Source organism: Papaver somniferum, unplaced genomic scaffold, assembly GCF_003573695.1.
Source record: "Papaver somniferum cultivar HN1 unplaced genomic scaffold, ASM357369v1 unplaced-scaffold_21, whole genome shotgun sequence".
Classification (NCBI taxonomy): domain Eukaryota; kingdom Viridiplantae; phylum Streptophyta; class Magnoliopsida; order Ranunculales; family Papaveraceae; genus Papaver; species Papaver somniferum.
In genome coordinates, this window is record NW_020631041.1 from 11,146,258 (window position 1) to 11,160,636 (window position 14,379).

General features: G+C 35.8%; 1 protein-coding gene and 1 pseudogene across 1 annotated transcript; both read left to right on the forward strand.

The window, feature by feature from the left end:
* Positions 1-750: 750 nt before the first annotated feature.
* Positions 751-4,777, forward strand: LOC113340020. The gene is made up of 7 exons (XM_026585230.1): positions 751-937; positions 1,269-1,691; positions 1,808-1,860; positions 2,073-2,110; positions 2,772-3,090; positions 3,213-3,502; positions 3,783-4,777. Exons 1-7 carry the CDS (start codon positions 925-927, stop codon positions 4,393-4,395), a joined length of 1,749 nt encoding a protein of 582 aa, XP_026441015.1. The 5' UTR covers positions 751-924; the 3' UTR covers positions 4,396-4,777.
* Positions 4,778-4,889: 112 nt separating this feature from the next.
* On the forward strand, positions 4,890-12,544 carry LOC113339588 (annotated as a pseudogene).
* The last annotated feature ends 1,835 nt before the right edge of the window (positions 12,545-14,379 follow it).

Sequence of the window (14,379 nt, forward strand, 5' to 3'; positions counted from 1 at the left end):
AAGCTCTTAAAATAAAGGAGTAATTTACCCATAAATTAGTCAATCCACACAAAGACAAATGCCGATTGAAAGCGATGTAACGATGAACCATCAATGTTTTTGAATCGAGAATAACAAGCCACGAACCAACCATTAAAATTTGAAGAATTCGCCCACAACGAAAAAGAAAAACCGCCCCAAGACAACGAAAAAATATGTCAATCGACACCAGAAACAATGTCAAAACATCTTATTCATTACCTACTATTAAAACTTTAAAAGAAAAAGGGACCGAATCTGAGCAAGACAGCTCAAAGGATTTTTTTCCTTTCTTTTTTTTTGAGAAAGGGAAGAGAAAGAGAGAGAAGAGAGAAAGCCAGGAAGGATAAAGAAGACTCGTTCACTTTTTCATAGAGATGAAATTCTATTTTCAAAATACTTATTAAAAGATGTCTATTCTCATCACTAGGTAAATCAACAATACCTCACCATGACACTCTACATATTGGAATTTACAAACGTCCAACTGCTTTATTTTCAATGCACAATACAACACAACGGAAAATCACTTTTCTAAAACTCACAACGATACCAAGTTCGCCTTATAACGGGAGACGAATCCGTCTTTGCCAATGAAATTAGAATGCAACAAAATTGGGATTTAAAGCAAAAAAAAAAAAAAAAATCTCAAGAGAAAGGTTAGTGGGTCGGGTTTTATAACGGGCCTTACCTTAGTATGTTATCTTCTTCTCCGTTTTCTTCCTTCTTAATGTGTGTGGTTCTGCTACTAATTCTATCATCCCTCTTCTGACTCCCCCCTAAAACTAAAACCCCTTTCTCTTTCAATGAAGAAATCACCCAATCAGTAGAAAAAGAAGATAGAAAGAAAGCTGTGTTCTTCATCTCTGTATCCATTGGATTGATTGGTTGACTGAATGAGCTCTCATGCCTTTATTAGGTACTCCCTCTCTTTCACTCTCCCTGTGTTTTTTTAGCTTCAATTTTGGCTAGTTTTGTTGTTATCTCTGGTTAATTCAAGTTAATTGTAAAAAACCCATGATTCAATTAGTTACCTTTTTAGCTTATATTCATAATTTTGATAGAAATTTAAACTGAAATTGGATAAGACCCATACTTGGACTATCTAGGGATATTAGAATTCCATCCAATGTCATAAGGTTTGGTTCAACTTCCATGGTGGATTGGTTTGTTCACTATTCCATCTGTTGGAGGTAGTATGAGATTTGGGTTTGTATTTGCATTTTGATTGAATGTTGTTGTTTTGTCAGATATTGCTACATCACAACCTACTTTCGGAAATCATTTTTGCACTTCTTCGAGGTATCAGACATTACTTCATGGTAATACTACATCTGTTAAACTTGTTAATTTTGGAAAGGAGAAGAGATTGTTTTCTACATGGGAGGTGTCAATTCAGATGCCAACAAAAGTTAGGTTTGATATGGGGGGTAATAGACGAGGAAGAGCGCTGCTGATTAAGGCAGTTGCTACGCTTGAGCCTAAGTATTTGGTTCAGAGTGCAGAAGATAGAAGTGCGAATTTGGAACTGGGTTCAGAGGCGGCTTCGTCTCAGTATCTTGGTGAAGAAGATGAAGCCGAAGTTGATGAAAGAGAGAGATTAAGACGGTTGAGAATCTCCAAAGCAAATAAAGGGAATGTTCCGTGGAACAAAGGCAGGAAGCACAGTGCAGGTGAGCAATGAGAAGATTCATTTGAATTTTGATTTTTTTGATTTGCCCGTCATCGAGTTGTATGCATTAGCACTTATTGTTTTCACTGCCTCAACAAGCTATTGATTCGTGACCAGAGACTCTACGCCGGATCCGAGAAAGAACCAAAATTGCTATGCAAAATCCTAAGGTGAAGTCATGTAAGAACTTTTTTCACGTTTTTACTCGAAAAATGACCAGAATCTAGTTTTAGCGCCTTACGTGCATTGAATACCTGTATCCTCGTCAGATATTTGGGATGTTATAGAAACCACTGTTCTAATTGACCGGAAGATAATAAATACTTTAAATGGGTTGGATTTTTTTTTCATTCCTCTCATAGTCTTTCTATTGGCATTTCAGGTTAAAATGAAGTTAGTGAACCTGGGACATGCTCAGAGGTAAATTGGCTACCTCATTTTGTTCAGAAGTTAACATTAGTGATAAATGATAATTTTCTTCAACATTTTCATTTACGACATCTTTGATTTACCCAGTTTTTTGTTTCACTATCTTGAGACCAAGAATTCTTCTTCTTATTGCATTCTGTATCATAATCTTCCTAGGAGAAAATCCATGTGTTGCAGTACGTTATCATGTATAAGCTTATAATTTCACATTAGATTGCAGTAGACAAAATAGCCTATTATCTGGTATTATAACTACTTAACAGTAGATCAAAACTTTGACAGCAGGGATCATTTGTAAAATGGTCTCTAAAAGATGATACATTTAGTAGTAATAAATTTAATTGATTCTTCGGCTGTTAGTTCTGTATCAAAGGGGGTCATCCCACTGCTGTTTGCAAGCGAGTGTTAGGAAAGTTGCAAGACCAATTTTGTCGTAATATATACAGGATTACTGGTACTGGTTTGGTCAAAAAATAAGAGCTCATATGATTATTCGGTTAATGATTTACTGTTATTGATGTTATACTTCGTTTGTGGCGGGTGATTTACTGCTTTACTGGATTTTTAGCTTTTCAACATTGTTAATATATTATCTTGTCATCATGTTGGTGTAATATCTTCTGTTCCTTCTTCTATGCAATGAATTATACAGTGAAGAGACAAGGAACAAAATTGGGGTTGGAGTGCGAATGGGGTGGCAACGGCGGCGTGAGAAGTTGATGGTGCAAGAAACCTGCTGTTTTGAGTGGCAAAACTTGATTGCAGACGCTTCTAGAAGAGGATATGCTGGGGAAGCAGAGCTGCAGTGGGAGTCGTATGAAGTTTTGGATGAACAGTTGAAGCGAGAGTGGATGGAAAGCATTGAGCAGAGGAGAATGGCACCTAGGCCGAAGGGGAGTAAGAGGGCACCCAAATCCCTCGAGCAAAGGAGGAAAATATCAGAAGCAATATCTGCCAAGTGGGCTGATCCTGTAAGCAACAAATAGATTTCTTTTTTGCTCATTTGATCCTGCAGAGCAAATAGATTTCTTTTTATCTGATCTGAACTGCGATTGTTGTGAGTCTAACCCAAGGTGTTATGTATTATAATTAGAGTTATCGTGAGCGGGTTTGTGATGCTCTGAACAAGTATCACGGAATACCTGAAGGTAGAGAGAGGAAGCCAAGGAGAAAGCCTAGTGGAGATAGAAACGCTGCGAGAAAGAAAGCTTATAGTGAAGCTGAGAGTGACGCTAAACGCCGAGCGAAACCTAAGATTAAGAAAAGTCGTGCAGCACCGTACAAGGATCCATTAGCGGATTCTAAGTTGGAGATGATAAGGAATATCAGAGCGCAGAGGGCTGTTACAGAAACCAAGAAAATAGAAGCTGTGGAACGTGCAAAGTAAGTGTATATACCATTGCTATATCTCTTTAGGATAGTTCACACGACTTTGAGACATAAATACTTCAAGGTATTACAGCAGCATTTGATAGCTCCAATAGTTGTCCTAATGGGTGAATCGAACAATCTCAGTTGATCAGTTCTGAAACTACTAAATTTCTAATTCACATGAAAGAAACTCTTGGTAATAGAAATGAGAAACCCTTATTGGTTCATGTTCAGTGCAGACGGGGGATTGTAATTCTAATCATACCGTAATTTATGGTGTTTGTGTTTTCAGGTTATTGATTGCGGAGGCTGAGAAGGCTGCCAAGGCCCTAGAGGTGGCTGCAACAAAGAGTCCTCTTGCACTAGCTTCTCTTATGGAAACCAGGAAACTAATTGCTGAAGCAACTCGTTCGATCCAAGCTGCAGAGTCTGGGCAGATTTCATATCTTGGAAACAAGAAGGACAGTTCTCCTTTTGACTTGAATGAAGATCTACTCGAAGATGAAACAGGTGAAAAAGATGAAAATATGCCTTCACCTGACCAGAAAGAAGTAAATGGTACTCATGTCTACTCTGACGCGATATCAGACTTCGAGTTTGGTAACTTTGATCTTGAAGGCCTGCTGGATGATGACGAACTTTTGGAGATGGAAGGTCTAGATGATGATGACGATGATGATTTCGTACCAGCTCAAGTAGAAGTCAATGGTTACAGTCACAAGCTTGATCCAAAATCTGAACTAGCAGTTCCTGTTGAAGAAATGCAAGAAGCTATCAAGTCTCAAAGCACCGCGCAGGAAGTACCGGTGAGCAACAAGGCAGAAAAGACTAGTGTGCGTTCTAACAACACAACAGTCAAGAAGAAATGGATCCGTGGGAGACTAGTTGAAGTAGAAGAAGACTAGAATTGGGCCTGCAAGAGATAAAACCAAAACTGTTAATGCTGGTTTCGAACTCTAAAAGTTTCCCGGTCTGACTCAAGAAGCCCTCACAATCTGAACAGACCTGCAAGATTGGAGAGGTACACTTGTGTTTTTTTCCTAACTATGGCTTTTTGGAGTTCTATAGTTATTCATATAGTTAGGTAAGATTTAGGGAAATCGCAGTTAGCAGATTATCCGTTGGATGGCTGTTGTTATTGTATATGCTAATGTTAATGGAGACTCTGATAATCACAAACAGTAATAGTTCCAATAGTATTAGTTCTTCTTCTTCTTCTACTCACATTTTTCATTTCTGTAATTGTATAAGCTGCAATTTTGTCAACTTGTTACTGTTAGCCCTGCATCATTCTGCCATGGACTTGATATTAAATTATGACCAAAGGAAGCAAACAATTACAGTCAGATCACATTTCTACTCTGGCATCAAAATATTGATATTTTAGCATGTACGGTTAATGGCTCTCAGTGTATTGTCCAATAGTTTGCAGTTTGCGGCAATGGTGGCAAGTGAGAATCCCGTGATTGTTTTGGAAGGAATGACAGTGTTTCCAATCCAAGTGAGAATCCCGTGATTGTTAATCTCCCATTCTTCTTTTGGATCATTTTTCTGTGTTTCATTTTCTTTCTCTTTTTCAACAGAACTGCTTGTTGTAGGTTTCTTTTCTATACCATCGACATACTTCCACATACTCTTTCCTTTAAGAAAACTCCTCATGAGGAATGACCAGTGATTGTAATTGGTTCCATCAGAACGGACAGTGATAGGTTGAAAATCTTCTCTTGACATGATTACTATGTTTTCTCTGGGTTGTATTTTCTCTGGATTGTATTGCAGCGGAAACTGGTTCTCAGATCTTTCCTAGTTCTGATGCCATGATGAACATGAGCATAGAGATTCTAATGTAGTTGTGAGAATTATTCTATGTATCTTCATTGATAGGCAAAAGCCTGATTTATACATGTTTACACAACTAGATAAGGCAAATAAAATATACACCTAACAACTAGATAAGGCAAATAAAAGATACACCTAACAATATCTAGGATATATACAGAAAGAATATATATGCAGTTACAACCAAATAAAAAACACAATAATGTCAAGATATATCATATCTTGACCATATCTTAACAATGCCCATTGAGATTGAGTCTTCTATGATGGATACCCAATCTAGAAATAGGTTTAAAGGGACTAGACGAAGTCATAGGTGATATGAAGATGTGAGAATCATGCTTTTGAAGAATTCATCCCACGACATGACATCCTGAAACGAGTAAAGGTTGAGTTTAATTTTTAATTTTAAAATTTTAAACTCTTAATGATGTTTATATCTCTATTTAGAGTGGGGTACATTCAGGAATACTCTTAATAGACTCACTTATATGAATGTGAAAGTGTGACCTCTTTCTATGAGAATATGGGTAGTTCTCTAGATCATTCATTAAACTAGGATACAAGCGCAGGGCCATAATGTGCTGGCTTTAGACTTTACACTTGTATAGCCGTGTGTGTTAAGTAATCTTTTTATCTCATAGAGTTCAAGACTTATGTTCACTATATTCAGATTTTAAAAGAGCCTATTAACACTACGTAAAGGTTCAAGTCGCGAGACACTTTTGCTTATGCACAACTCTGTACGTTCTTGCTCAATGTTTTAAAAATATAAGTGGGGGATTGTTGGGAATATATTTTTAAAATATTTTATCCCAAGAAATATTTTTTTTTATTTGCAAATTTATCTTTATTAAAAGTAATTAATTTTGTAGGAATTACTGGCTAGTCCAGTTCTAGCAGACCCAGTTAATGGCTAGTCCACCCGTGGAAAAGATTTACTCTCTAGTCCAAAAACATGTTTTTGGATTAGATTATTTACTTTCTAGTCCAAAAACTTTGTGGAGACTATAAAGTGTATTTTATAAATTCCTAAAACACCCTTCCAGGTCTAATTAGTATCAACACATGTAAATGTTACTAGTAGTATGTTACTACATACTAGTAATATCAATACGGTGATACTACATATTAATATGTATTGTACTAGTAGTAACAAAAATATCTTATTGTTACTAGTAAATTATGTAACTACTTTACTATACTAAACTAGTATACTAGTATACTACTATAGTATAGTATACTAGTAAACTAGTAGTAACTAGTACTAGTAGTAAAATATGTAGTATCAATACTTAACAATTTTTTTTATATGTTGTATCAATACATAAGATACTACTTATCAATATGTAGTATTAATATATAACATATCACATATCAAACATACTACATATCAATATATAACATACTACATATCAATATGTAGTATCAATACATAACATACTACAGATCAATATATAACATACCACATGTCAATATGTAGCATCAATACATAACATACTACATATCAATGTGTAGTATCAATACATAACATATTACTACTAGTATACTAGTTACTACTAGTATACTACATACTACATATGTTATTACTACATACTTTATTGTTACTAGTAAATTATGTAACTACTTTACTATACTAAACTAGTATACTACTATAGTATAGTATACTAGTAAACTTGTAGTAACTAGTACTAGTAGTAAAATATGTAGTATCAATACATAACAATTTTTTTTGATATGTAGTATCAATGCATAACATACTACATATCAATATGTAGTATCAATATATAACATACTACATATCAATATATAACATACTACATATCAATATGTAGTATCCATACATAACATCCTACATATCAATATGTAGTATCAATACATAACATATTACTACTAGTATACTACCTACTACTATTATACTACATACTACATATGTTATTACTACATACTACATACTAGTTACTACTGGTATATTACATACTACATATGTTATTACTACATATTACATACTAGTTACTGCTAATTACTACTAGTATACTACATATGTAGTAACATATGTATTATTATACGTAATGTTATATACTAGGGTTAGTAGAGTAATTTTACTTTTTTCAAAACTTTTTTGGACTAGGGAGTAAATATTTTTTGGCGCTGGACTAGCCAGTAATTCGGGTCGGGTTTTCTGGACTAAACAGTAAATCCCTCAATAATTTTTGCTATAATTAATTTGACCGTTTCATTATTCTGTTTATAATGGTATTAACAACACACCATTATAACTTTGAGGGTTTCATATTGTGGAGTTAATGGTGTTAACTGCACCATAATTATATTTGATTAAATTATGTTAAAACCTTTTAATATAAAGAGAGATTTTGGTTGGAATTTTTTTTTGAGAGAGTTGAGTTCTTTTTTATGTTTTTTGTTTTCAAAGGAAATATTTTTGTGAAAGAAACAATCTGTGCACATCATTTGTTTTCTATAAGAGATTCTGAGCAAGAATGAAGTGTAATAGTATCACATTCCTCACCGTGCAAGAGTGATTGTGAAAAAGATATTGAACTCGGCTGTTTTATCCTGGGGACGACGCAACATGGAAGAACTGCTTGCACAATCTTGGGCAGAGCCGCGAAACGTCTTAAAGAAAGCGACCTAGTCCGCGACTCAGCCATAACAATGTTTTGTTTGTTTTTTGTGTGATTATTTTACAGGCATAATTCAACAATTGTTCCAACATTGCTTCATGTTCTATTTAGTTTTCCTTTGTTGAAATCATGTTATTTTTTGTGTATATACGGTTTGCTTGATTTGTTATATTGCTGCTCTATTCAGGCAGATAAAGGTCAGCCCAATTACATTGGGAGAATTGTTGAGTTCTTTGTAACTACAAAGAAGAAGCAGTACGTAACTGTTAAATGGTTCTTCAGGGCGGCAGAGACCGTAAGTTACGTTAGGAACATTTATTTTCCTTTTGATTTGAGTTATGTACCTGCTAGGTTTAGTGATATTTGCAATTTGGGATGTTTTTAGGTCATTCAAAGCGAGTTTGCTCTCATTGAAGCGAATCGGGTATTTGCTTCTGAATCAAGAAGTGACATACCCTTGGACTGTATCATATCCAAAACTACAGTTGTTCATCAAGCATTCTCAAGTGTATGGATTCTTCAATTGTTTTTCCTTGTTTACTGATATATATGCTTCTCTTTTCCATTTATGTTTGTTTGTTTATTTGCTAACCAGGTCCAATCATGCAATTTTTTTTATGATATGTCCTACGACGAGGAATTTTGTACATTTAAAAACTTACCTGCAGGTAATACATACGTTGAATCTACAAAAAATATTTGTACTTTATTTTTTGTTTGTGGGAACTAATTATATAACACTATTCTTTTGTAGATGATAATGAAGCCAGTTCGTTATCCTCTAGCATCTCCCTTGAAGGTTGTTCAAAAGTTGTCGAAGCTAATGTTAATATAAATGGACTTCCCTCAGCAGTTGATTCTGAGAGTTCAACTTTGACTATGCTGGACTTGTATTCTGGTTGTGGAGGGATGTCCACTGGCCTTTCTATGGGAGCTGAATCTTCAGATGTCCATCTTGTGACTGTAAGTAAAAAAAATAATATTTGTATTTAGCTGGATTCTTGATGACTTTAGCACTTGTGATATAATCAGTTTATTTAATACTGAATTGTAATTATGTCCTTGCAGAGATGGGCTGTAGATTATGTTGAAGACGCTTGTAAAAGTCTTCGATACAACCACCCTGAAACGGAGGTTTGCAATTTTCATATTATGTTTGCCTTTTTTCTTCTTATTTTAAGATATGTGACAAATCTTAACTGCCAATTGATTTCAGGTTAGAAACGAGAAGGCAGAGGACTTTCTTGAATTACTTAAAATATGGAAAGATCTTTGCAATAAGTTCGGACTGTTGGAAGCTGATTATCATAAATTAAAAAAAATCAGCTGAGAGGGAAGAAGAAACAGAAGAGGATGCTGAAACACGTCCACCGTATGACGATGGGGATTATGAAATGGAAAGGATCGTCGATATTTGTTATGGCGACCCAAATAATGAGAACGAACCCGGCTTATACTACAAAGTATTACTTTTTGAATTTCCAATAGCTTAGTTGCCTAAATCTCTTTTGTGTATACTTACATAATTTTAGTTCATTCATTGACTGATTTCTGAAAATTTTATATAATTTAGGTGAAGTGGAAGGGATTCAGTTCTGTTTTTGATACATGACAGACTAATTCATCGCTTAAGTATGTTCCTATTCATATGAATAATCTCTCCATGTCCTGTAACATGTTTCGGTACAAAGCTACATGAGTGCGCATAGTGAACTAATATTTCGTTGCTATATGCAGAAATTGCCAGGAAAGTATCGAAGACTTCGTGAGAGAAGGTCACAGATACAACATACTCCCACTACCAGGAAGTGTACTCCCCAAAATGATTTATCTGTAGAATATATAAACAGCACTGTTGTTCTGTGAAACATAATCACCCCGTAGCTAATGTTGGTAACTGTTAATATCATGGTGGGTAAATGTGTACTTGGTTTTTAGTTAAGGTCCCTATATGAGGACCCAGGAGAAAACTGTCCTAGTTTTGGGAATTATATTGAGTATTCTAGTTTCCAGTTGTCATTTTTTACATATGCATTGTAACATATTTATCTTTTTCTTTATAGCTAGGGTACTGTCGATGTGTTATGCGGAGGACCCCCTTGCCAGGGGATGAGCGGCTTCAACAGATTTCGCAAGAAAGTTGAACCTTTGGAGGATCCTAAGAACTATCAACTTAAGGTTTTCATGGATATTATTGAGTTCTTAAAACCAAGGTTTGTGTTGATGGAGAATGTCGTGGACATTCTAAAATTTGTTGGGGGACACTCGGAAGATATGCAATTGCTCAGCTAGTAGCAATGCGCTATCAAGTCCGTCTTGGTTTATTGGCAGCTGGAGGCTTTGGGCTACCGCAGTATAGAATGAAAGCGTTTGTTTGGGGTGCTCAGACTACTCAGGTAAAATAGCTTTGTAAAATGTAGTTTTATCAAATGCAATTGATAGTTGGAGTTTTAATGTTTAACTGATTTCTTATTGCAGAAACTACCGCAGTTTCCCATGCCAACTCACAAGGCAATTCAACGTGGCTATCCACCCAAAGAATTCGAGGTATCTATGAAATTTTCTACCTTCAAATTTGTTTGAACGTATTTATATTTATGGAAAAAAAAAATGTTCTTCATTGGTGTGTGTAGAGAAATCTTGTGGTCGGGGATGAACATTCCTTGAAGGATGCCTTGTGTCTAAAGGATGTTATTTTTGATTTGCCCGAGGTAAGCACGTTTGTTTGATCTCTGTGCCTCTATTAATTAATACATGCTTATAGAGGGGCAGAGTTGGATTCAGAAGGTTTTTGGTTTCTCCTCTTTGTAGGTCACGACGCATACAGAAGAGGATGAGATGGAGTATGGTCGTGATAGTATCCCTAGGACGGATTTTGAAAGAAATACTACTTCCGTCCCTGATTAAATGATCTAGTTCAAATTTACTAGTAAGTTTAAAAATGATTTATCTCTCAAACCATACAACGGATTTTCATAAACTTTGTATCAATGTAAAGCATTTTAAAACACCTATCTAATGAATATAAATATGATTATCAAATTTACATATTTCTTATAATAATACTAATCTATTACTCCACTTATTTATGGTATAGGTCATCTAATTAGGGACGGAGGGAGTATACGTTTACCCAAGCATGGTAATTCTTTTTTTTATTATTTATTCAGTGTGTCCAAATTTAAGTAATTAGACAGCTTTCATGATTATTAAAAAAAAAACTTTTCTTTCAGTGGTTACGGAGTCACTTGACACCCAGACAAGTGAATCAAGAATGGAGAAACTCTATGATCATCGACCCCTGCCTTTGAGTTTTGACGATAATTATCGTGTTAGCAAGATTCCGATGGAGAAGGTTAGCCTTTTATTCTAAAATTCCGAGGTTCTGTTAACTTGACAAAACAGTTATTGATTGTGTCTTTTGGTTGAATTTCTAGGGAGCCAATTACAGGGATCTTCCTGGGGTAATAGTTGTAAACAATGTCGCAAAGATTGATCCATCCATGAAGAGGATAAAGTTAAAATCCGGGAAGCCGTTGGTAAAATGTGGTCTCGTATTTATTTTGTAATCACTAGATATTCATATAGTTTACTGAACGATATGGTCTCATGTTGCTTTAGGTACCGAACTAAGCGGTAAAGTTTGTCAAGGGAAAATCAGCAAAGTAGGATTTTTTTTTTTCTCTACAATTGTTTGTTATTTTTGAACCTTCTCCAGTATGTTAACCATGGTTTGAATTTCAGACCATTTGGGAGGCTATCATGGGACGAGACTATCGGTACTGTGGTTACGAGGGCGGAGCCCCATAACCAGGTATTCCTTCTTAAATGTTTATGCATGTCAGCCTTATACCATGGAATGGAAATTGAGAAATAATCCCATATATTTGCTTAAGGTTGAATAGTGGGTTATTATTTACCTATTAAGAGGCTGACTTGTAAGGTTTTTGTCAGGTAATTATACACCCTACACAACACCAAGTGCTCACAATAAGGGAAAATGCACGCCTTCAAGGCTTCCCGGACTGGTATAGACCGTTTGGGACGGTTAAACAGAGGTATATGTATTAGTCACCACAGTATCTTTTTTTTTTCGCCAAATCTTTTAGATTTTACTCTTTTAACTAGTCACCTTTTTTTTTTTTTAACAAATCCTCATTAAAGTGTTCTAATGATCTCTTGTATAAATTAGATATACCCAAATTGGTAATGCTGTCGCTGTACCTGTTGGGCGAGCTCTTGGTTACACTCTCCGTTTGGCAATCGAGAAAACCTGTGATGCGGACAAGTTGTTGCACTTCCACCCTCATTCTCTGAGTTTGAGACAGTGCGTCATTTTGGGTTACGATATAAAAGGGACAAGAACAGGAAGCGATTCCGGTACCACTCTGGGTTACAATATCGAAGGAACAAGAACCGGAAGCCATTCCAGTGGCCAAATTAGTGCAACTGGACCAATAAAGTATACGCGTCTGGTATGTGTATTCATCGGTTGTTTACAAAACAGTCATTTATTTATTTATTTATTCTTGAATGTAATCTTACACATGATTATCAGAAACAATTTTGAAACGTACCTCGTGTAATTAAGTCATTCATTAATTTATCTTGAATCTCTTATTAAAATCTTTCTCATTTAAACTCCTATCGACAAGAACATATATACAAAGCATTGCCTCTAGCTATAAATGATAGAAAACATAACAGAAAAGAAGACTGTAACAAAATGGATTAACCCGATGATTTCTATGATGAAATTGTTGATTGGGAAGGGGTGTCTATTTTCTTCTCAACCTCCTCATCTTCTTCAATTGTTTTCTTGTTGATTCTGGAGTCTATTTTCCTCTCAACCTCTTCAGTCTTTTGCTCCTTTTCTTGCTTCCCTTTATCTATCTCTTCTCTTACTTCTTCTACCTGCAAAAATATACCTACCAAATCATTACTAATGCACTTGTGGTGGGGAGAAAGGAGGATAGTAACTACAAGAACATACGTTAACGGTCTCAGTTACGAGTGGCTTCATTCCGTGCACGGCAGCACGATCCGGTAACATGGTCACCATCAGCCGGTTGAGGATCTTCATCATCTTACGCTGGTGGTTGTTACGACCAATCACACCAGCACTTCCTATGAATCTCCCTAGTCCTCCCATTCTAACTCAATCTGATCATGTATTTTCTACGCACTAGTACAGTCTAAAGTAGACATGGATTAGGAACTTGGAAGAAAAGCAGGAAAAATGACAGGTGTAACGGAATATAGCTCAATAACTGTACGTGTCTTCTACAAAGATTGATGTGGCGAAACAGTGCCAGCATTCATAAATATTAAAAATTTTAACCTCAGCAACAAAATCAAACAAAAACGATAGAAAAAGCTAAAAACAACTAAAACTTGAAATTTGTTGCTTTTGACAAATTTGACATTATTTTTATTAAATACAGTAAGGACATTCATTCACAATAAAATTACGTGCCACAAACAACAAGCCAAACCTAAAAATTCATAAGTAAAATAGAAAGCTTAACCAGACACCCAAATGTTGAGAAAAGCATGCACGCAAAAGTTCAAGAAAAACCAAGCACTTCCTGTAAGTACTTCAGATCCCTGGCGCACAAGTCGACTACGAGTCATTGCCTGGAACAAGCTTTCGCCGCTTGTAACGAACTATTACCTTGCCTTTCACACCCACTACCAATGCATTCCAATCAATTTCCGGAAAGGGCGAGACCAGCTCGAACTCGAAATTCCTCAGCAAATGACTCCATATTGCCTTGATTTGTGAATACGCGAAGGCTTCACCAAGACATCCGTGTCTTCCACCTCCAAATGAAATGTATGACAACGCTCCTGTCGCCTTACCCTCTTCCCTATCAGTTCCAAAGCGATCGGGGTCAAAACTATTTGGATTCGTGTAGATATGAGCATCCAACTCAAAACTAAATACAAGGTATTCCGCACCCTCCCTCCTCTCTAAAAACACCCTAACTTCAGCAAAGAAAAAAACAGCCACCACTCTTTGCTTGCTCGGATTTAGTCCCAGAGGGCTAGATCCGAGCAAGACTTCAGTATATTTCTTTTGGTTCTCTTTAGTTTTAGTTGTTTAATTTGGTCATTGAGTAGTATTTTGGGGTTGATGTAGAGGTCAGGTAGCCATGGTTGCTTGAAGTTCTCTTTCCCCATGTCTCTCAATCTCTCCTCTTCAATTCTTTGGATTAAAGCTGATCCCATTTTTTATTTTAACCTGCCAATTTCACCTCATCCTAGTTTGAAGAAATGGTGATGAACTTACTTACTACTTCCTTATCTCATCAAATCTCTAAAATCCTATATCAATTTCATCCCTCAAAACCGCTGCATACACACTTTAATCTCAACCAAAATACAACCTCCATCAACAATGTT

Coding starts and splice junctions, on each gene's coding strand:
- LOC113340020 (XM_026585230.1), top strand. Junction 1,861..2,072: donor TTGCTATGCAAAATCCTAAG/GTGAAGTCATGT, acceptor TTGGCATTTCAG/GTTAAAATGAAGTTAGTGAA. Junction 3,503..3,782: donor GAAGCTGTGGAACGTGCAAA/GTAAGTGTATAT, acceptor TTGTGTTTTCAG/GTTATTGATTGCGGAGGCTG.